General features: G+C 37.5%; 1 protein-coding gene across 4 annotated transcripts in view; it reads left to right on the top strand.

The window, feature by feature from the left end:
- The window catches only part of WDR33 (WD repeat domain 33), a 51,103-nt gene that overhangs the window by 3,125 nt on the left and 23,523 nt on the right, over positions 1–24,455 (top strand). For all 4 annotated transcript variants that reach the window (XM_010145646.1, XM_010145645.1, XM_010145644.1 and 1 more), the window contains exons 4-6: positions 181–276; positions 715–866; positions 2,617–2,714. In XM_010145646.1, the coding sequence (XP_010143948.1) occupies positions 181–276; positions 715–866; positions 2,617–2,714 (346 nt within the window). The remainder of the gene's footprint in view (positions 1–180; positions 277–714; positions 867–2,616; positions 2,715–24,455) is intronic.

The raw sequence follows: 24,455 nt of genomic DNA, 5'->3' as shown, positions 1-24,455 counted from the left end.
AAGTCACAAGCTCTCTGGCACAGTTCCTGCGTTCTTGTCCACCTTACATCCTCTAGAAAGTCACTTAGTAAATGCCAGTTCTGCAGATTCCCTGGAAGAAGCTTATTATTTATTTGGAGGATTGTGAAGAAATATTTTAATGCTGTATTTGCAGAGTTTAGTTACGTTTTTCTTTTGCAGTGGACTCCTGAGGGGAGACGCTTGGTCACTGGTGCATCTAGTGGAGAGTTCACTTTATGGAATGGACTGACGTTCAACTTTGAAACAATATTGCAGGTAAATTCGTCTGTTGAGATTTGTGTGTATTTCCTCGAGGTTTCAGAGCATGTTTTATGAATACATCTTCACCTTGCTCATCATGGATCTGTGGGAACTGTAGAGGTCTTTTTTTTTTTTTTTGTTCATCTCTGGCCCCATGTGAGACTGTCTCCATCTCCATATGCTATGCTGTTGTCAAGAACATACTATGAGTATTTGTAATAATAAAGAAACCTTTTGGAAACAAAATGCAAATACTCTTATTTAGAAGACCATTGTGTACAAAGTAAGGGAACTTTTTTATGGTCCAGAATAACGTCTAGAATCTAACTAGATCATCATTGTTTCCATGTCTTTGTTGCAGCTGTTAAGTAGGAACTTTACTAACTTATGTGTTTGTGTGGGACAGATGGTATTTGAACATGTTTGCTAGAAATCTTGTTTCTGAATTTGCAGGCTCACGACAGCCCAGTAAGGGCTATGACTTGGTCACACAATGATATGTGGATGCTGACAGCAGACCACGGGGGATATGTGAAATACTGGCAGTCCAACATGAACAACGTCAAGATGTTCCAGGCACATAAGGAGGCGATTAGAGAGGCCAGGTTTATACACAATATACCATTTTCTGTAGTACCTATTGCCATGATTAGACTGTTCTCTAAGTGTATTCTGAGTGCAGAAATGCATGGGTTCTGTCAGATTCTGGGAAACTTCCTGCACCACATAAACACAATTTCTTTGGTTTCCACATTCTCACCGTTTTGCTGGCACCTTTCTGAATTAGTATTGTCCCAGTATCCGCCTCTGCAATATGTTAGAGATGTATTTGTCTGCTGCATTTTGCACTGGTATTCTTTTCATTTTTATATGGTGACGATGTGTATCAGTTATTCCTTTTTATACGCACTGTGTAAGACAACAATTTCATTCCAAATAAAGAATTCAGTCTTTAATAATCTAACTGAATAAAATATAAAGCCTTCAGAAATAAAACACCTGCATAGTTCTCACAAAATAATAAAACACTAAATAAAGTGAAGAACTGCTTGGCTTGGTGAAGCCAAGACTTCCAGTAATACTAAATACCCACGCAGACTGCCACATACAGAAGTCTAATGTTAATACTGAATGCGTTCTTCAAGCTTGAAACTGTAAGCAAGCCATTGAAAAGAAGACTGTAGGATATTCTCTTGGTTCAGTGTTGATGCCTCAGTTGTGCCAATGTCTATTTATATATAAAAAAATGGAATCTAAAGTGATACTATCAGTAAGATGTAAATGAAGGATGTTTCTAAATCAAACCTGCACATAATCTTTAGTAAGATACAGAAATGTTTTTAAAGTAAGCTTGAAGAGAAGCTGCAGATTCCAAATGAAGCTAAAGCAGTGTTTCTTCAGGTTCAGCTGCTGGCCCTTGGCGATAAAGGTTCACTGCCACAAAACCACTTTCCACTAAAGTCACCATTTTTCTTTGATAGGGTGCAGCATTTTCTGCTAGACTTTGGTTGGGAGAAGTGCTTACATTGGATTCAGTTACTGTCTGACTATCATGGCCGTACACTGAATTTCTCTACTATTTTAAGCCCTTTCCTGATCATAAAAATCTAGGATTTCATGAGGGCTCCCCCGTGGTCCTTAAGTGCACCAGAAATGAAGTGAGTGCCTGAGCATTGCTGGAGGTTTTCTGGCCCTAATCACATGGCTAAATAACTCCTTGCTTTTCCAGTGACTTTCATCAAGCGATACTGACCGCTCAGTTTGGAAGCTGCTTCTGTGTCTTTTCATGGTGTTGAGGGTGTATAATAAGAGGGATGTTTTTCCAAATTACTTTTACAATAAGTGGTACACTTGTATAAAATTTTTTCAACAGTTAATCCAACTAGCATTTTCCTGTGACCAGCTTTCCCTTATTTCTCCACTGCAAAGCACCTGTGGCTGAAGAGGAGTTTTTTCCTAAGAACTGTTCTCCTGTGCTTCTACACAGTGTTACTTTCTTGTGGTATTGCCAAACATGAAAATCTAAAGTGACAGTTACCAAATCATATTGATGTTGCTTCTTATCCTACAGAGAAGGCGCTACCCTGTGCACTTGTGGGTAGGAAGGTGCTAAGAACAAATTCCGGATTTTTCCTCATTTGACAGGGGACTGCAATGCAATAGTAATCCTTTGGTAAATTCATGTCTTGTGATGAAGTGTCGTTTGACAGGCACTGTATTCACTTAAAAGTCCCTATATTCAAATGCATCCTTCCGTGTATAACACATTACAGTATAATTTTGCCCTGTCTGAGAAGCATAGATAATCTGTTAAATGCTGACTTCTTTCCCCTGCTGTGTGTCTTCATGTAACAGTTTCTCACCCACGGATAATAAATTTGCTACATGCTCTGACGACGGCACTGTTAGAATCTGGGACTTTCTACGTTGCCATGAGGAGAGAATTCTTCGAGGTATGTGTACCAAAAGTACTGATTGGGGTATTTCAAGAGGGGGAAAAAACCTTTTTTTAACTAGGTGTTCACAATACAGAAGTATCAGCTTGTCTACATTTTTGTATTACATCCTTGCCTTAAATCCTCCAAACAAGTTTTTGTTTGGCTGTTGCTATAGGTGCCTTATACTCAGGTGGGCTGCAGTTCACAGTGGCGTTACTCTGTTTACTCTCCACTTAAGCTCTAAACAATGGAGGTGGATATAAGGACGTTTTTTTCTTCTGATAACATGGTAGAAACAGCTGTTTCTGGATCCAGGAATACATTTCTCTCTCTTCAAAGCTTAATCTTTGTAACCACTTTTACTTCAGAACATGTATCTTTGTGCAGAGGATTTCATTCTTTTCATAGGAGTGTCTTACATTCTGATTTCTTCAAAGGCAAGATAGTTAATTTTTCTGAGTCCTTAAGAGGAGACCATTTATATAGAGAAAACAAGTAAATTTTAATTGCATAATGCATAGCACATGCAAATAATCCTTGCTTTGGTTCAGTGGTTTTCTGGACAACATCTTTGTACACTAACTTCTGGCGCCTTTCCACTGGCCCTTTTGAGCTTTCTCCTTCACTTGTTGTAATCTTATTGAGCAATAACAATAGCTTCTGAAAACTATTCCTTTCTTGCAAAAGACATCAAAGGTGCATAATTTCATAGGAGAATATATTAAAGACTGCTGAGAGATTGGGGGTTGTAGGCATGCAGGTAAACTGCAGGGAAGGTGTGCAATAAAAACATGGAATTTGAAGTCTGCGAGTTTGCTCAGTGCTTTCTTAAACTAAGGATTTTTCTTTTCAAAAATCATGCTTCCAACTTGGACCTGCATTATCTGTTTTATGAATCAGAGCTCTCCCTGTTTCTCTTGACTCTTAAGCTCTCTCGTTTTACTAATGCATTAACTTCTAAACACCACTACTTTGAAAAGACATTGGGCTCCAGTGTTCTTGCAGTGATACTCCAACAGAATCTGTGCATAGACATTATGGTAGAAGTTTTCTTTGCAGGAGCTGGCAAGCAAATTTCTAGGCTATATCATGTACACCTGTTACTCTGGATTTGGGACGGTTTTGCTTGATGCTTTTCATTCTACACTGAACTCATTCTATACCCTCCTCCAGGTTTGTACTAAGTACTTATTTAAACAATGTGGAGGAAAATAGGGACTGTTTCCATGCAGACTCGTCAGGATTACAAAAATCCCTCTCATTCTACGTTCTTTTAACATTCTGCATAAAGCAGGCTACAGAGAAAAGAACTTGCATTGTTTTCTTCTGTTACCTTGTGTACTTGAACATTGCAACTATCTCAAATAGTCACAACAGAATGATACTTTAATTTCTCACAGTTTATACATATCACTATTCAATTTTTAGTTTGCGGAATAGCTCTATAAAGAATATCTTTGCTTCTACTTATAATGTACCCATAATACACAATCTAATTCATCTTTTATGCAAGTTGGAAATACTTGGAGAACTTTACATCTCTGGATAAAATTGGATAGGGCAGATTATTCCTCATTTCTGCTGTCAGGTAAAAAAAAAAACCTCCTAGAAAAACCAAATGCCACTAACAAAAAGATCCCCCACAGCAAATAATAATACCCAAATCCTTGAGCACTGGGGTTGGGAGGATGTTTCCTCACAACATGTGAGTTTGATGTGGCTTTGGTCCATAGCATTATTGATAAATATGATCAGAAGACATGTTTGACAGAATTGTTTGGGTAACACTCAGTAGCTTTCTTGCTGGAAAACACAAGTGCTCCTTTTGTTATTTAAAGTTTAGAGCTCATGTCTTTAGGAAACTGATCTTCAGCTTTTTGCTTCTCCACATGCATTCTGCTTAATTAAAATTCTGGTGGCACTACATTAATCTATTTCGTTATGTACAAAACGTGTTTAGATCAAATACTATGCGAAGGAATGTGGTGGGTTGGTTGTTATTTCCTCCTTTCACAAACCATGTTTCAGCTATTCTGGTTAATGCTGATGCTGTGAAGTTCAAGGGATACTACAGCGTAGTTTAGATCAAAGCTTCACTTAGTGTGTTAAGATACTCTTCAGGTTACCACACTGAATTATAAAAATAAAATGAAGCTAACTGTAGCGTCAGATGTGTTCATAAAAAGATCATCACTCACAGGGATACAATACCAATATATCATTATTACTCCTGACTTTTTCAGTAACTAATTAAGGAACAGATTTTAAAAACACAGACTTGAGGTCTTCAGTGCTAAGGAATCCTTGTAAAGCAGTTCTGTAAAGAGCATTAAAGGTACTGGGGTAATCTTTGCTAATAGAGGAAGGATAAAATTCCACAGCTTGTTTTCGTACTCGAATGAACTAATGTAATTTATGATCTGCTTAAATGGTTCACTTTACTTAAAACTGCTCTGAAGGAACACTGCTAGTCTTACTTCCCAAAGAGGATTGGGAAAACAAATTGGAAGTGGTGAATTACATAGGATTTCTTAAGGTTTTGCTGGAGTTCTTTCAGCTGTCCACAGTAGGCTACACAACCTTTCTTTTTCAGTAGTTAAAGTTGTGAGTATGTGGGCTGCATGAGAAACACTAACTGCGTCCAGCTTCCTTTTAATCTGTCAGAATGAAAATAAACAGGACACAGTGTTTTGATCTTGATACATAATGCTACAGGTTCCCGATCTTTTTTTCTTCTCAGAGGTCTTTTGCTGCCCATCTTTTCTATAATCCATGTTGCCTCGCTGCTGTTTCTACCGTCATGGCTTTCCAGGCAGTAGTAGGTGGAGTTTGGATGTTTTGTTAGAAATATGTGCAAACTTATCAGGCTCCTTTTTAATATCATAAAGAAAGAAATAGGATTAAAATCTTCTATTTCTTGGGAAACCATCTTTAATTCATCTTCAAGGGAATTATCTTGGAAGAACTTGAAGGTGGAGGAAACAGCATTGTCCTAGTCCTTTACCGTTTGCTTCCCTTCAGCCCGATTATTGTCTTTTCTCTTGAAATAAAGGTGCTGTACTCCTAATTCTGCACCAGTAGTTTTTGCTTATAGGTATGGACCTTACCATCTGGTAGGAATCAAACATGTTAAGATAATGTTTTTGTTAAAACAACAAGACATGGAGAACAGTCTGTAGTATAGCAATATGTTGGTTTTGTGTCACTAATCTGTTACCCTGAAAGGCGTTTCCAATAATGGCATTTATAATAAAACACTTACCACGTCTAAACAGTTGTGGTGAAGTTAATGCCAAGACTCATATAAACAGTCCCGATTTCTGTAAGAATGTGGCTGATGGCTTTTGATAATGCTAATTACATCTAGTGAAAAAATTCATGCAGTAAAAGCTTGATGTCCCATTATTTCTATTGAGAAGTTATTATTGATTAATTGATTGGTAACTGTGAATCTCTAAGCACTGAGTTTGTGCTGTTGTATCCCTGAGAACATTTTTAGGCAGAACATTAGTAAACACGATTCCTTAATGAAAAGCATGAATTTCCAGCATGAAATTCTGAGTTGGGAGGCTACAAACTCATTTCAGTGTTGCCAGTTCCCAGGTCTGTCCTTCTCCTTCTGCTTAGTCACACACACAAAATCCAGTAGAGTTGTGTGCTTGGCAGCACTGTAAGGTTTATACAGCTCACCTTTATGAACTATATGTTTTCAGGATTTCAAAGATTGCCTGGCTTAAAGAGGTCTTTTGGGGAGGATGATGATACTCTGCTCTCTGATGGATAGTAACCCAGATTTGATAGAAAAATTTATCTGTAAAATACTTTATTATCTGCTGTATCTATTATTTCTGCTAATCTATTATTTCTAATATGTAAATGATCTTCCAGCTAACATAGTAGATATGGCAGAAGATTTTTCGTATCCTAACTTGAACAGGTAAAAGCAATCATGACTCACATTCTGTCTGGATTTAAAATTTGCAGTTTATAATAATATATAATATCTTACTAGTACATGATTTACTCTAAGGGAAGTCTTTTGCCTGGAATTTCCTGTTCAGGCATAACACTAGGGCAAAAACTCAACACCTACAATATAACATATATTTGTGTGCCTGCATGCAGAAGCCACAGCAATCACAGTAAACTTAGTATTCATCTGTTGACAAGGTCTGAAAAGTGTTTCCACTGCTAGTCACTCTGAAGTAACCAGAGATTTAAAAAATTTTTTTCTTCCTCCCTTCTTTTCTTCTCTGTTTCTGGATCTTCATTAGCAAATAAAATACCATGAATTATCTTTAGTTGTTTAAATCTATTGTATGGTTTGTATACTTTCTGTCTGTAAGTGAAGGATCTCTTCAAAGTTTTCCAGACCTGATTCCTCAGTCAAATAGCAAATTTAGAGAAGAGGTGTTTGGTAGTTTAAAGGAACCTGAGAGTCAAAACTAACTAGAGCTACATCTTCAGTTTGATCCTTCACTTTTAAACATACTTAGCTAGCTCTCAGCCTTTGAAGCAGGTAGCTTCTCAAAACCCTTACCTTTTCCTGGAATGTAATTGAAGTCTACATTGGGTAATTTAAAAAAAAAAAAAAAATCCCGATCTTGCTGTTTCCATCTTCCTTTTATGTGCAGTTTTTTCTTTTGCCTTCCATGTCTCAGCAGGGAGAGAGAGCCCAGCAAATTCAAGAAATGTATGTGTGTTGATGCTGTGTTTCTTGTTTTTTAAACTCTTCGGTGGGGGGGGGGGCTTGCTTCTTTGTACTGCTAGGATTTCATATGTATCTGATACATCTCTTAGGCTACCGATGGATCACTACGTGAATGAATATTAGAAGGATGTTTTCCTCAGAACAAAAACCCAAGAGGACACTTGGCTGATACTGGCACCAGTTAGAGTGCACCTTCTAGAGAAGGAAACTAGAGAAGGAAAGTGCTTGAATTTTTTAACCTAAAGATGAGCTGTTTTGAAATGCTGGTATTGAGTCAGTCAGATCTCTTCTTCGGTGGTGGGTTTTAGTATGCCAGCTTATGCTGTAGGTCTCTGATCTTGGTGAATCTTCATTGGTAAAGCACAGTTTGTGGTGGGGGAGAGGGATAAGTTGCAGTTAAGTCTCTCGAGGTACAGTTGTGCTCTTAAATGGCTGTGCATCAAACTGTTTTAGACACAAGAAATGTTAGGCATCTTGCTCACTGGGATGTTCATAGTGAAGCCGTGAGGGTTGTTTTTCTTCACAAACGGTTCAGATCACTTGGCACAGTAATGCAGGAGCCGTTTTGTTCTGCTGTATGTGTTGTGCTAGCCTTGATGCAGCTTCTTTGGAGGTGCGTGTATAGAGGGCTATTTACACAGTCTCATTCCCTTTTTCATCATGTTAGAAAATCTCTCTGTTGCCTTTGTGAGATAAAGAAATTGAAATATTGTATACAATTTCTGGCTTCATTAATGGAAGTTGTCAGGCAAAATACATCTTCTAGCTTCTTTCTTGACAGTTTCCAGAGTTAAGTGACACCAGGGACTTGAAGAGTGAATACATACACACTTTCCTGACTACACAGATAACCTCAGTCATTGCTGCTTCTTAGGGTGGTAGGTATAACCTATATTAGATGCGAATAATCCAGTTTCTTCTTGATTGAGACTGCTAAAAAATGTTCAGGTGTTGTGTAGCAACTCAGTTTTGTTCCTGAATATGACTTTTAAGTCTTGGTTTTCTCTGTTTAGGGAACTTTTTTAGAAGTAGATGTTCTTAAAATATCCAGTTCTCTTTGTTAAGTGTAAAAATCTGAGAGTTGAGAACATTTCTGCTATGTTGACTTAGGTTCCTGTTTGTGAACTGTTCTGGTTGGACAAAAATTCTATTTTGATCAGCTGTGCTGGAGGTCCTTGGATTCTGTGATTAAAAGGTGGTTATTAGGAGGTAGCCCCATGATATCTTTGCTTTCTTAAAACAATGCCAGGAGAATTAGAGGGTATTTAAGACTTCTATTGAAGCTGGTTTCATCTGATATGCCTAAAAGCATTTGGTTTATATTGCAGTTCAGTTCTGAGTAGTGTTAAGAGTATGAGTATTTATACTAAGTCTTAGAGTTCCGATTCTCATCTAGAATCTAGTGTTTTAAAAATCCTGAAAACTTAATAACCGAGAATATATCGAGTTCTTAAAGAATGAGTAAAAGACATCATGAGAGATGAGCCACAACAACATGCTATAAAGAAGTTATACTGGACACTTCTGTCAGCGCTTTTCACGGGACTAGAATGAAGAGGCATTGTGCAAGATTGACATTATTTCAGGTTCAATTTTGAAACCTCCTTTTCTTCCTGAAAGTTGTCCTGAAGCTGAAAGTTACATAATCTCTTAGGCTGAATCCAAGGGTAACTTTTACACTAAAAAGGCTATTGTTTGTAATAGATCTGATTTGTTAAGCTTGGAGGACTATTGAGAAACCCTAGTGTTTCATAGGGCAGACAGCTCTTAGTGCTACTGAAATACATGATACTTCAAGAAGATTTCTGATTACATCATTAGAATTTCTGCTTCCTTTTGTGTGTTTGGTAACTGTAAGGGATAGATAAATACTGAACAAGGTGAAACTCTTCTCTTTTAGTTAGTGTAGATACTTCAGTGGTGAGAACTTTAATCTGTTGTGACTACATGTAGAAGTAAATGTAACATGGCAAGGTTCTCTGCACAGCGGTCAGGATTCACCTACAGCGAGACCCACTGGTGCGGTAGTGGGCTTTGTCCTCAAGCCCTGCTCGTCCAACAAAGGTGAAAAACTATCCAAGAAAGAAAAACACTTTTAAGTGGATTACACTGATAATAATGATGGAAGCATTCAAATACTGGTGCTAAGATTATACTACTCTTGATTTCTCAGCACAAGTGCAGTAATTGTTGAGAAGGATGCAGAATGCACTGATGATGGCAGCTTCCTGGTATCTACTCACCAGTATTTGTCATATTGAAGGTTCCCAACAGAAATAAAATCATCTGGAGTTAGTCTTATGCAAGCTATATCAGTAACTTATGTTCTCTGGTAAAATCTTTAACAGATAAATGCCCAGACTTAGGCATTTTATTTATTATCTTTTTAAGGAATCTTTCTTCTGACATACCAGACAGAAGTACTCTATTTCAGAATAAATGGTAGAAGTCTACAAAAAACAAAGACCTCAGTTCCCTGGTGAAAATAATCCATGTCACTTTAGAAACTTTCCTTGCAGATTTCTTGACTCCCATTTTTCTTTTGCCTGTGGATTAAACAGACCGTTTTTTTCATATCCTGTAGTTGTTGTACTAATAGCTTTTGTGCAACTGGGTAAGCACAGACTTTGCAAAGCATTTGGTATTTTCTTTTGCTTTATCTCAGTTCTGCATACTCAAAATATTTCCTGTTAGAGTAAATTTAGCACTGATTGATATTCTGGGTTTAGTACTGAGAAAATTTGCATCAAGTTTTAGTGTATGAGTAACACTGCAGTTCCAGTACTAAAGATCACGCATTGGTACGTACAACCAGGCACTGGGAGGTGGGGAGATAGCTTGCAAATGTTTCCCCTAAAATATGGTGGTATTTTTTTTTCTCTTTTCCATAAATGCTTGGCCTTACACTCTCATGCAAAAGCTAGTCCTGCTCATCACACGCTGCTTTTGTGGGAAGACACAGAGTCAAAAGAGAAACTGGGAAATGTGCTGAAATGTGATTGTATATCAGACCAGGAGATAAGGGATCAATAAGAATCTGCAAAAAAAAAAAGATGGGTGAAAGATGGCTGGAAATGAAAAGCATAGCAAGTGGGAGGAGAGTGTGTAGGCTCCATCAGTATGAAAAAACTTAATAAAACATGAGCTGGTGCAAGGATTAAGTAAAAATAGTGGCAGCATGAGCAAGGAGGGGAGAATGAGGTGGTAGAAGCTAATAGAAATTATGTTCCTGGCATTGGGGGGATAAATCAGGGCAAACTCATTTGCCAGAGCAGCCAAAGAAGAGACTGAGTTTTTACAGCTGAATGACACACTCAGACGCAAGTGGGGAGTATGTAATGTACCAAGAGTGTCTGTATATACACCATAATATGTGTGTGGAAATGTGTGATGAAAGTACCCATATGCATACACAGATTGTGGATTTTCCTTAATCCCTTTTAAACTTTATGTTCTATGTCGTGACTCGTAGAGACAAGGTGATGAGTAGTACGGAGTGCTACTTCAATGAGTGATTCCCATTTATTCTTACTACAACTAGAAGAAAACTGTCTCTACCAGTTGACTAAAACTTCTTGTTTTTTTAAGGTGCTTAAGTAGTAATGTGGATTATTTCCCCTGCGCCAAGTTTTGTTGAGTTAATGGCTCTAAAGCTGAAATGTCTTGGTAGTTGCTCTTCAGACCTTAGGCTAGCCCTGGATTGCTTCACTGGAGAATACAATGAAGGCACATACGCGCTGCATACCTCTGCAAAAAGCAGTTGATTAGATTAAGCATGCAAATGTAATCAACATCTGTTTTCAAAGTACAGTGCCAGAACTTTCCAAGTTACTGATACTCACTTCATGGTGTAAAACCACTTACTTAGTTTTGCTACTTACAGATAAAGGCGCTTTGTTGAAAACAAAGCACTTTTCAAGGGAAGACATTTTGATTTTTACTGTTGAAAGTGCATGTGTGCATTGCAGAATGACTGTTTTGTCAGTATTATAAAATGCTTTAAAGGAAAGGATTTTTTCTTTCTTTTGAAAAGAACAACATGATGGGGCTGTTAAGTGTCTTAGCTTCAAAGACTCACAGCTGTAAGCATCCGAAGTACAGCTGTATGGGAGGAAAAGACAACTTCCCCAAATATTTCTATCTTTTAAAAAGTTTCACAGACTAAATTTAACATTTCTTCAATCCCAAGCAGTTTGGATTAGTAATTGTAGTTGTTATCTTAGTGAAAGCATCTGATATTTCTAGTTCTGCAAGACATTATATTGATACACTACACAATCCATCAAGTTCTGCTTGTGTTGAACAATTGAAAGTATGGGTTAGCTACATATCTTTTAAAATTAAGTATTTTCTTATTTGTCATATTGCGTATAAATTGATTTTGTTCTCATAAAGATACATGGGTAGGTGGAGCTCTTCCAGATCTAACTACAGCCACGTAAAGAAGCGGTTGTATCACTTCAGTGTAATTTTCCGGTGTAGATAGGCGAGATACTTGCAGTCCTTGCCTTCTATTGTCTTTAAAGATGGAACGTTATCTTTAACTGGCCATTCACAGAAATTGTCTGTGGACCATTTTTGCTCACCAAAATAAACTTTTTAAGGGGACGTAATGTGGCTGTTTAAATATGAGCCTGACTTGAGAAACTGAAAGTTAACTGTAACAGGACTGGACTAGGTGCTTCTACCAGGTCCCCAAGATCTTAGAGAGTAATCTTAAAATTTCCTTTAAAAAAAGCTGAGGAATATGTTCCCTTGGCTGCTTAAAATTGGGTAAAACAATGTCTTTTAGTAAAAAGCAAACCCAGCTTTCTGGTGTGTGCTGGCAGATGCATATTTTCTGCCATATATTCAATATGTTTTTTCTTTGCCTTTCTATTTAGAATGTTGGAGCATGAAATATTTTAAATGTTATATTAAAATCTTGCTCTGTAAACTTCCATCACTTAAATCCCTTCCTCTAAATAGAATCATAACACCTGATAAATTTGTAGCGTAACTAGCTATTCTAGCCCTCAAAGAGTAGGATGAATTGATGGAATAATGTAGTTCAAAATCAGTCTATTACTATTATTATATGTTAGGGGAAGTCAAGTCTAAATATTTATACACCACTTCTATATTTAAACTTCTCTTTATAGCTGACTTTGTCTTCTCTTCTCCAAAATGGTCCTATTCTGCTTTGCTTTTCTGCGTGTGTAAAGGTTGGAGTAAGTGTCTATGACAAGTGTTTACTGTTCTCAGTTTGAGAATTCTCATAGCAAAGACTTCAGTTTTCTTCCTTGCTTAACACAAGGTCTAATAGTCATTGAGAACTATTTTTCATCAGAAGGTGAAGTTGTTCGTGGCTTTGTAAATAATCAGTACACTTAAGGATTAAAAAAAATCTGAGAATCTTCTTTAAGTTCAATGAAGAGCTGATTTTTTCCCCAAAAATACTTCCTGTGGGAGAAACATGTCCTGAGATGGACTGTAGAGTTTTAGGTGAAAGTGAAACATTTTCCTTTGAAAAGAGAGATTTCGTGGTTCTTTTATATTTGGAAATAACATAGCACAAACTGATACTTAAATATGGTGTTCACAGGTAAGTAATTTCCCACTTAAGTACGAGTCTTATGGGAATCCCCAGAAGTTTGAGTTCAAACTCATTTGATGTTCCACGTATGTTGCCATTGGAAAAATAAGTATTATGGTAAAATCAAAAAGTTCTAGTTTGCTTCCTTCTCTGGTGCAGTGGAAAACACATTTAAAATACCATTTTTACTGGGGAGATGGAAGGTCTCCTTTTCAGGTTGGTCGGGGTGTTTTTTTAAGCTGTTATCTTACTAGTGCAGTAGAAAAGTGTGAGAGTTCTCCTCAGACTAAAACTGTATAAACCCATAAGTCACCTGGTCTGGCCCAACAGCTTTGAGCAGGAAGTTGAACAAGAGACTTGGGAGGTTCCTTCCAACTTGACTTACTCTGCGGTCTTACGATACTGAATCCCCCTGTTTTTTCCAAAGGGGAGACAAAGGGACAAAAAATCCTGGTGATTTGATTTTTAGTTGTATATGCTGGTGTACAGCTGAAGGCGACATAAGGAACTGACCTTCAAAAGACTGTATCAATAATTCATTATTGTTTTAGTTTGTTTTTCTTCCAGCTTTTAACATACTTGAGGAAATGCACACTATCTATTTGGATTGGAAACATTTTTTAATGTTTAGTGGAACTTTTCCCAGAGATGACAAATGGTCATTCCATAGTGACTAATAGTTTGTTCGACTTAATCATTACTGAAGTTTAAGTACTTGCTTCAAGTCCTCCTACAAGCCATGAAAATGTTGTAAATGAGATGGAAGATGTGATAGCATGCTGTCAGCTTCTTCAAAGCTCCTTCTTGATTATATAGCAACAGAGAGGTAAAAAAATCTGTCTATATGTAAGAAATAGATAAATATACAATTGTTATATATCCCAGCACAATTTCAGTCAGTCTCTAAGTATACAGCCTTTATAATGGTACCCAATGGCACATTTTATGGACTTAGTACTAGTTTGCAGCTTTCTTGTTTGTTTCAAAATTATGTGGGCCTGAAATAGGTTGTGCAGGTGGTAAAGCTCTAAAGTACATGTGTGGTTAAAATAGACCAAAAGAGTTTGCTTTAAAAGAAAAAAGTCATTTATCTAACTGCTTTAATTCCTAAACAGAAGCAGCCTAGGTTTGTCCATCTGCTTTGTCATTAACTGTGCTTGAGGGTGATTTCTCTAGATCATGTTTCTAAGTTCTCCAAAGGATCCATAAGTAAACCTGGTGTGTTTGTAAATATCAGCTTTTATATCTAGATTAAATGGATGTTACGAGAATTATTTTTTCTTTCAATCAGAAGCTGGTCTACATATTGTATTTTATTGCTCGTGCCCACACTTATCTCTAAGACCAAATTATTTAATTTTCAAGCATAAGCATATTAACAGAAGACTGCACAGTATTAAATACAATTTTGAGACTGCAATTATCTTTAAAAACAAATTACAAGTTGCTTTATCTTGAAACTCACTACTTTTAAAGCACTTGAAGATTCCAAGCCAGATTTGTTCTGGTGTTTCCACTACAGCTGAGTTCAGAAAGGAGCAGCAACACATTTCAACATCTGTAGAAAAAATTCCCCCTTCTGAATTGTAACTAATCAGTAGCAGGGAACAGTTGCACACAGCAGATACTACCTGGACAGCTTTTGAGCGTACTTGCATATAGCATAGTTACAAGGTCTAAAAACTGTTAGCAAGACATCTCTTGTTTTCTAAAGGTTGACTAGGTCTGCAGCTGGCTGTGGTGCAGTGTGTTACTGCTTGCTGTTTGTGCCTGGTCAAGAAGAATCCTGCCTTTTCTTTACATCTGCCTTCTGGTCACTCTTACCCATGCATAATTCTTAGGCAGAAATGATGTTTGTGATTAGACCAGCTAATACAGTTAGAAAAAATGGGTTTTTTTGTTGTTTGTGGGTTTTTTTTTTTTTTTTTTTTTTTTTTTTTTTTTTTTTTTTTATCCACACTGTCCACTAAGGACACAGAAACCTGTTTATTTTAGGTTAGCTGAAATAGTTGGATAATAAGATGTCTTTTCCCTAAAAATCTTGCTTTATTCTCTTAAACCCTCAAATAGCAACAACTCTTTGTTGCTTCCCTAGCAGGAACTCCGCTTACTTTAAATGAAGGTATAAGTGTTTCCTCTCTGGCAATACATATATTCTCAAAATCATTCTTCTGGCTAGTTTCCTAAAACTAGATTAGAAATATCAATACCGTAGATGAATCTGGGTTTCTGTGGATCACCGTTCTCCTCTTGGAAGCCCCTGTTCTCCACAAGTAAGATGAGGAATGTAAAAAGCTAAATTCACCTGACAATTCTTCTATTACATTGGATTGACTTATACTCTGCAGTTGTATTCTGAAGATCTTTGGGCAAAGGTAGGTTCTCTCTTTCACACTATTCCCAGCTTATCAAGAATTTCCTTTGCTTCCAAAGGAATGAAGGAGAAAATTATCCTTTCGATCACCTACACAAGCATGTGAGATTTGTCGTTTCTGTCAGCAAATGCAGTATGTACTACAATTTCAAACGAGGCTTTTGTGAAAATGCCATCATAAGTTTTAATGTTAGTATTAAACCTTAGTATGTCTGTGGTCACGTTACAAACCTGGAATGGTGGCAGCTTTGAATAGCAGGTACAATCCTGCCAGCCATTTCTGTAGAGCTCTAACTGCTGCTTCCTGTCGGAAGAAACCACCCTGCTTGCTCAAAGGCTTCCTCGTGCTGCCTGCTGCTCTCCCACTCTGCCGTTTGCTTTTCCCTCTGTCACGGAGTTCAAGGAATGTACAGCTCTTTCTCCCTAAGAGCACTTAGCGTGTATGTTCCAGTCTACAACTTCACCACGAGGATGCCTGTTTCTCCTAAGTCTGGATGAAAATACCGGCAGTTAAGTCTGTGTTCTGCACAGTGGTTGAAGTTGCCTTAGTTTCTGGAGAACTCTGTCATACCAGGTATCATCACCGCAACATATGCAGCAAGCACTTGGCTGAAATTCAAAGGAGGTTCTAAATAATGGTGGTTTATTCTACAGAAATTATTTACTAGAAATACTAGAATTTATTTTTAACCCATTGCACAGTATTTTATTGACCAAATTAATAACTTCTGTTCCAACAGAATGTTTGTGTTTGAGTAGGTTTTAAACTTTTCTGCAAGGTGCCAAAGTGCATGAGCCAAGTAGTCTCTGAAAGATACTTAAATTTAACAAACATAGTTTAGTGCTGGTATTTGAAAATGAACAATTTGGGGAATTTTAATAAGAATTTAATTTGATTTTTAATTTGAAGTGTTTTATTAAAAATCTTAGAAAATAATGTTGCATTTACTAGGCATGAAGAGTATCAGAATATTCTCTGCCATCCTCGCACAGAAAGGAGGACTCAAGCTTAGGGGTGAAAAGTGAATTAATTTTTCAGTTTATTACAGTCTTCGGTGCCAGTTACTATGAACTGGAGGTTTGGTAGCAATCAGTAATCCTGCTGATTTAGGTAACACGTTCTACTGACCAGATGTGGTGTGGTAATGCTAGTTCCACTCAGTCTGAATAAATTGTCTGCTAGTGCAAGGTGGTCAGTTGCACTGATCTAGAATATCTCTCATGAAAAAAGAAGTTCCTCTTCATTCACACAGTAGCAGAAGAGACTTCATAGAACTGTGTGCTAGCTAGACAAATCAGGCTTTTATTTAAAATCGACTATACCTTTTGTTACAGTTTCCTTGTTTATATCTGGTAGCAGGAATAATGGGGTTTGCCGCTTATTTTGCCATAGAATGTCTGTCATGCAAACTGCATCTCACTGTAGACATCACATAAAAGAACATAAACCCCCTAGAGCTTTCCGTGGAAGATGCTTTGATACAAAGGCACAACCAGCCTCAGTGATGTGCTGTCTTGAGGAGGTTAGGGTACTGCTGATGGAGTACACATTATTAATGCCCAGTCTCCGGTAGGTGAAGGAGTTTCTCAGCCTGCTGTACCTTTTTCTCCAATGTAGTGCATGTTGCAGTTGATTGTGTTCATGACACATTGATGCTTGTAAAACTACATCTTCTAGCAGCAGATAATTCACAAGGGATTTTGTATTCCAAAAATAGAGAATAGTCTAATGAAGGTCTATTCTGTGTACGAAAGCAATAACTGTATTTTAACTTGCTCTGAAAATAAACTGTTGACATGGGATTATACCTGTTAAAGCTTCCTTTTTTTTGTTAACTTTTTAAGGTTAAAAATGCACTTTGCTCCTCAATACAGGCTTGCCATACTAAAAATCAAAATGTAAATTGGGCAGAACTGTTATCTTGCATCATTTTGCCAAAAAGTATGTTTTTGTTTTTTCATTTACCTGAATGGGTTACTTGGGTAGCAATGGCTTGCTCTTACGGAGCCTTTTCTGAAGCAGAGATGATGCCACCGTCTTTCATGAAAGTCATTCTTTTTTGGTCTCTGCCTCTGTTAGATCTCCATACATGGTCTCATTCAAATACTATCTGTGCAAGTGAAGAGGAGGATTTACTACCTCCCCCACAGTCACTGACTCAATTTATCAGTACTTTTATTTTACAGAAGATTTCTAAAGTCCACCTTCCTAGAAGAGGAATTCTGCAGTTTTCCATTCCTCAGCTTAGGTATTTCTGCACAGCATAGGCAGCCCTGTAAAGGGGCTTGGTTGAAGAACGTGGATCAGCTCCGCTCAAGGGTCAGGATAGCAGCTTTTTGCCGGTGATGCCTTTTCCCTCGCTGTTTATGTGCCTAACCTACTTACTTTGTTCTTCCTGGTATTTTGCAAACGTATTGCATTTTCCCCAAAGCGCTGCTTTGAGTGTCCTAGCTCTGTAGTTTCCTGATAGAACCAGTTCATTATTATGTGGACTGGTTTGTACGTTTCTGAGACTGGCAAGACATACTAGTGTTTCTTTTCTTTTGGAGTATCTAAGATTAAAAGCTGCTACAGAAAACACCGAGAGAAATCTAAGAATTCCTTGGGAAAGAGCTGCTTCCCGAATCACATCTGCCCAGTAAATGCTTGTTCTCTTCCGCCTTTTATTTTAAATTATCTGGTTGGCATTTTCTTCTGGTGGTTTGAGCCTGTGTTTTTAACAGAGCTGCAGGTGATTCGCATGATTGAAGTTCGGCAATATCTTCTGTGGTGGTGTTTTCATATAACAAATGCTCCAAAACCCACAAAAAAGTCCTGTAGATAACTTTATAGTTTCAACTTTTATTTACAGAATAGTAATAACTAAAATCTCCAGTACTAGTGCTTTTGCACTAGCCTTCTAACAAAGAAGGCTGAATTAAAATACCGCAGGCAAGATCATTGTTTCAAAAAGATTTAGACATTTCTTTATTTTTAGCATTGCTGAGGCGATGGTCTCAATTGTTCTTTTTCTGCTATGCGTGCACTTAGGAATAGACGGACATTCTCTGTCATGGATACTTTTGTCCATCTCATTTGGCTTTTTATGTGTTTTCTACAATTTTGTATAAACTTTTCTAAAGCTTTTTTAAAACTTTAGAGTCCAAAAAGTATTTCAGACTCACTTTTCCCCCTGTATGTCTAAGATTTTTGACTAGCAATGTTTCTGTCTCTCCTTTATTGGTAAATGGGACAACTTTCATTTTGAAATATTAGATGAAGTTTCTGATGCTAACATGGGGGGTGTGCAATAACATCCAGGAGTATGTGCTCCAGGTGTAGATGTGGCATTTGAATTGAGTATTTTTCTGCTTCCACGGAGAAAATTTTCCTGTTGTAATCAATGTTTTCTTCCGTAAGTTCCACATAATTCATGAGAACATACACTGCTATATAGTTGCAGAAAGCTCTTAGGATACTTTCTGCAAACCTCCATGTCATTCCTTTATGCTTGTTTTGGAAATTTGTAACATGCTGCCTAGTGCATGTACCTGTAGCTTCAGCTGCAGATTAAGTCACAGACTGTCACAAAGAGTACCGCCACACTTAGACCACCACTACAACATTCATATCTCGTCTGATTTGTTTATTCCTTTGAAGTCAGCGGTGAAATAATCTAAGTGGTAGTCATTTCAAGAAGCACAGAGTTCAAAGAAATATTCAGTCTATCTGTAATGTGGTGTGGGGTCTGTTTAATTCTTGTATCCTCAGTTTTGGTCTTGAAAAAACAGTCCCCTGTCTTAGAGAATCTACTTCACACCTATTTTTTTTGTGTGTGTGAAGAAGAAATAGTGATTGTTTTTTTTTCTCCCTGCACTTTAAATCAAATACCACATTTTATTCACGTGTACTTGATGTTAGTAAGTGAATCCGAGAACAACAGTTTCCACAAATTGTTAACCAGCATTTTTTGTTTGGAACACCACTTGAACTGGTGATGAGCCCCTTTGCCTTTCTTCTTCTCATAACCATGTACGTTGTCGTACATATTCTCCATAGTTTTTCCTCTGGTTTTGATATATCTCAGTGATTTAAGCCCTCTTTGGATTGCTTTATTCCATTTCTTCTGTTGACATCTCTCCCTTTCTTTGTTAGGTTTTATCGCACAAAATCCCTGGTAAGTTTTCAACACCATCTTTTTCCCTGTCTCTCTGTTTTATCGCATGTGAAGAGCTTTACTATTTGATCATTCATATGCTTGTGGTATTTAAAACGATACTTGGGGATACATGGTATTTTAGAGAGCTTCGCAGATATTTATACAGACACACTCTACAAAACAGTTGCTTTATAGGGACCTGTCTTTAGAATTGAAACAGAAATAAGAAGTATTTGGGTTCTCCTACTTGTATAGGGACTTCAGTATTATCTTTAAATCTGAAAGAGGAAAAGACTTTCCTAAATCTCAAATTTAACAGGTGGCAGGAAAGTGGGCTGAGTCCACAGATGTGGTGGTGGCGATATAGGAAAGCACAGGGAAGTAAGAGCACTGATGGTGTAGAAATTTGAAGTAAGACTGATAAGACATTCCTTGTTTCTGCCTCTCCCCTGAGCTTATCTTTTCTTTGCTGCTTGATTGGAAATTAAATAGAAGGTATTATCTCTGTTATGTTCCACTAACACTATTCAATTAATTGTTTTGCTCTTGCATTTTAATTGCATTTTTGCACTGATTTTTAAAATTAATTTTGCTCTTTCTCATTAGCCCTGAGTTCATCACTAGATTAGATATGTTTGTAAGTCACTGTATGGTATTACGTGCTGAGGGGTTTTTCTGTTTTACTTCATGGTACTCTGCTCATTCTGAGTGTTTCTGTCCTCAGAATTTCCAGCCCTTTCATATTTCAGTTGCTTGAAAACTGGTCCTTTGTACTTGAGGTGAGAATTCTCCTGTCTGTTCAGCTTACCTCTGGATAGAAGGAGCTTAGGCCAGTATTACGTGCTCTCCTTTTTTCCAGCAGTTTAGTAGAGCTGCTGCTTCCTGGTTTGCTCCATCTGGGTGGTACTGTAAAGTGCAAAGAGCAAGTTAAATGGCCTCTGTCTGCATATCCCTTCTTGGATCTCTTACATTTGCTAGTTGTCTGGAATATTGACTAACACAAATCATTTCCTGGAGTCTATACAATGAAGTTTGATAACTTTTTTTCTTTGACCCTGGGCCAACTGCTGTTCACTTATTCCTGAGAGCAGGTGCTCATACAGTATCAGCCCTACAGCCAAGGAGAGTAGTTTTCTGAACTTTGTACCAAAAAAATTATTTATTTGCCTAAAATTATAAGGAACTCATACTTGTGGTACGTACTGTATTAGTGAACTGGCTGTCAAAAGTAGCTTACCTGGCTATTTTGTTTGGCAAGGAGGAAAACCATTTTTCTGCAAACTTGCTATCCCTTCACGGTGAGAAGCTGGCTGGACCAGTGTTCTGTGACTGGCCAGACAAACGTGGCTGTGTTTAAAAGTAATGTACTTGTCTGGTAGGGAAGAGGGTTGATAGTACCTCTTCTCTCAATGGGATGTAAAAAAAGTAGGATCCTACCCTGTAGTCTTAACAGTAAAACCACACCGAAACCTGTTCTTCCTTTGAAGGAAGATTAAGTTGACTGGAAGATCTTGGTAGTCCTTCTGTGTTGGGTGTTTTGGGTTCACTTGGGAGTAAGGATATATCAAGTCATATAAAAGACTTTCTGTAACAACTTCTGCTGGGATCAATGAATTTTTTTCTCAGGTTTTAGCAGTTTGCTGAGAGTGGTGTCTGCTCTTCTGGACAGACAGTGGTTTGGAACTTGAATTGACCTCTAAGCTAGATATTTGGACTATGCTTCTGTCTTGCAACAGCCATAATCACCAGCAGAACTTCAATGAACATCCAGCAGGGTGTTAAAGGAATTATATATTGAAAATGATTAATGATGGTTACTCTTAGCTTATCTGGAAGTATTTCTTCTCTTTGCCGAGTTGGGAACTAAGTATTCTGACTCTACTGCTTACAACCTTAACTGAAATTATGACCAGAGCACAGACAGAACTTGAGGCAAGCTGGTACTAGGTTCTGCAGTGTGTCCCTGATTTCCTTCCTTTTCCTTCCTTTCACTAAGTTGCCATGCTGAATTTTAGGATACACCAAAATTTCTTTATTAGCCTCACGTTTTTGACATTCCTTCTTTCCATTACTTATTGTAGTATTCAGTTAAAATACCAAACTTTGGCTTTTTTTGGTGTGTAACATGTAAAGGCTTGATAAAAGTCTACAAGTGGAAAGGCTGGGGATTTTGACACCTTGATGGCAGAACATGAACACACCAGTCAACATTTTCAGTGATTAGTGAATGAAATTCGTTTGCGTTTAAAAAAAAAACCTCACTGAAGGTACTCTTGAATCAGTGCATCTTAATTACGTCACTAGAAGCTTTAGCCTCAGGCACTAGTTTTTAACACATGCTCTTTTGTTCTCAATTCATAAAAATGTATGTTCAGACTGAGCAGCAGTTAAATGTCACTTTTGAGATAAACAGTCATTGTGAGGCTTCAAATTATTTGACATTCTAATCAGCTTCATCTCTTTTTAAAAAGTTGATGGTACAGTCTATGAGCAGACTCCAAAACTCTTGTCTGTTTTGTGTTTGGAGGACTGGGAATGTTTTAAGGTGAAAGCTCACGTTTCAGGGGTATTTGTTTTGCTTTTACAAAAAAACCACGGTGCCCAGCAAACTGGTTCTGTACCCAGCTATAAAGCTGCAAATCTATTGGAACTGCAGTCTAATGATTGACAAAATCATCTGATTTCTCATCTTTTGAGTTTACACTTGTTCTCCCCTTGAAGGGACTGCCAGTTGTTTTATTCTTGGACACAGCTCTACTGTCCCCTTTTCTGTACGGCATTCTGTATTGGTTGCCATGGCGCATTTGACTGGAGATCGGTCTCCTCTGATGGCTTAAGACAGGAAACACTCGGCAGAGGCAGTGCCAGCTCAGATCGTGACTCGTACCAGATACTTGAAAGGAAGGTGCCAGAAAACAAGGAATAGAAAATTGTGGGGCCGTTTCTCTGAGGGAGTGTTTTTTGGTTTGTTTTTTTTTGGCTCCTGTCAGCTGTTTATGTTATGAAGCATGAGAATTTTTCTTACAATTGCTGTTCACTTTTAATGTTTCTTGTACAACAGTTATTTTTATTATCATTAAATGTAAATACCATTGCAAATAAATTTTTTCTGTCAATGCAAAGCGTGTTGCTGCTTTCAAAGTAGGCTGGCTAATTTTTGAACAGAAAAGAACATCTAGTCCCAGCTACTATACAGATAATGTAAACAGCAAAAAAAAAAAAAGGTGATGGTCTACCTTTGGCAATTTAAAAAAGCCCTTTTAATTCTCTGATGAATACCTGCCAAGGAATTGTAAGTAATGTGCCATGAGAATTTCTACAGATGACTAAGTGCAAAGTAGAATCCAGTCTGCTTTTCATAAATAATTTAACTCAAGCTGTGGTGAGATCCTGCTTTTGTCCTTGAATTCAGCTGCCATTACCGCTAGGCTCTAGCATACATCTATTGAATAAGAAGCTGTTGGACAGCTTTAATGTGGCGTATCTTCCCTTTTTACACTTTCTGCCCTATTTTTCCTGTCATTTTGCTTGAGCTAGCTCTAAGCTTCCTGATGGTTTTCTGTTTAACGTTAATAATGACTTCCTAATTAGAAATAATGACTGCTTGCTGTAAGCACTGTGCTGTGTTTTAAAGCATCGTCACGTAGGTGAAAACTCTGTGACAGAGATGCACTTAATGTTCTACATAGAGGTTTTTTAATTAAAAATGGTAAGTTAGAAAATACAGATACTGATTAAGCAAAATTAGTATTTTGTAATATTTTTACAGACTAAAATAACTTTGTGTTCATCATTATCTGTGATCAGTCTCAATATGACTTAACTAGTCTTATGTTTAGAAACTGTGAAGCGTGCATACTTAATTGATTTTTGTATAGTTCTCACTTCTAAGAGCGTTAAACAGCTCTTCACCTCTTACAGATGCTGGTCCCATTACTGTGCTGTTGCACAACCTGCTGTCAAACTTGTTTTGTTTCTATATGTTTTACAACACACACAGGAAATAACCTGACTTGGGTGTAGGTAGTGTTGATGCTCAAGAATAAATTCAGGGTTTGGGGAAAAGCAGGTATGTCTAAAAGGAAAGGTATCTCTGTAGCGTAGAAGACCTGACACCACAAATCTTCAATTTTCAGTTGTGTAATTTTTCTTGCTGTTCAAAGCAATGCGTCTCAGCTGGGAAGTTGCTCAACATTCTACCTTCAATTCTCTGAAGAATTTAAACATTCCCTTTGACGTGTGAGTAGCCCCATGAGTTAAAGACTGAACCCTGTCTGACTCAGTTCCCACATATACTGGGACCCACCTGAATTTTTTCCCCTCACTATAAACCCCTACAGAAGACATTGTCATTGACTTTCAATAGATGTAAGGAATTCAGATCACTACATTACTGGTAATTACAATACTATTACAAGATTTTTTCATTATTCTTTGCAGTGCATTTGCTGTGCAAGCGTGTAACTAGCATTAAGTTAAAGTTGGGGGTTTTTTTCCTAGTGTGTTAGGATTTTGTAGAATTCCAGCTGAGTGGTGTAAGTTCAGTTGGGACCAGCACATACAAATTAATGGAAATATGTTTACCTGGTCTGTGTAATCTTGGGAAAACTCATTTGTTTACCCACACCTGTTTCGTTAGTGTTTACTGATTATTCACACTAATAATTTCTGATATAATTATTCACAGTAATAATTTCTTCTGATTTCACAGATGATAAAAACAAACTGTCCTGTTTTCAGAGCTTTTGCCTGGGAAGAAAACTTAGTATGATTATAGAATATAAGATTTGTAAACAAAGCTTAATTATATCCCATTCTGCTGCTGGTTTAGAGGAGCGCTGATGATCTAGGAGACATTCCCTGTAGGTAGATTAAAACTCGGCAGTCTCTCTAAATACCACATTTAATAAACTAGCAGAGAGCTAGAGAAAGACTGTGGGCAAATAAAGGAAAATAG

Source organism: Buceros rhinoceros, unplaced genomic scaffold (genome assembly GCF_000710305.1).
Source record: "Buceros rhinoceros silvestris isolate BGI_N320 unplaced genomic scaffold, ASM71030v1 scaffold3231, whole genome shotgun sequence".
In the NCBI taxonomy this organism is placed as follows: domain Eukaryota; kingdom Metazoa; phylum Chordata; class Aves; order Bucerotiformes; family Bucerotidae; genus Buceros; species Buceros rhinoceros.
This window is presented reverse-complemented; position numbering and strand designations above follow the sequence as displayed.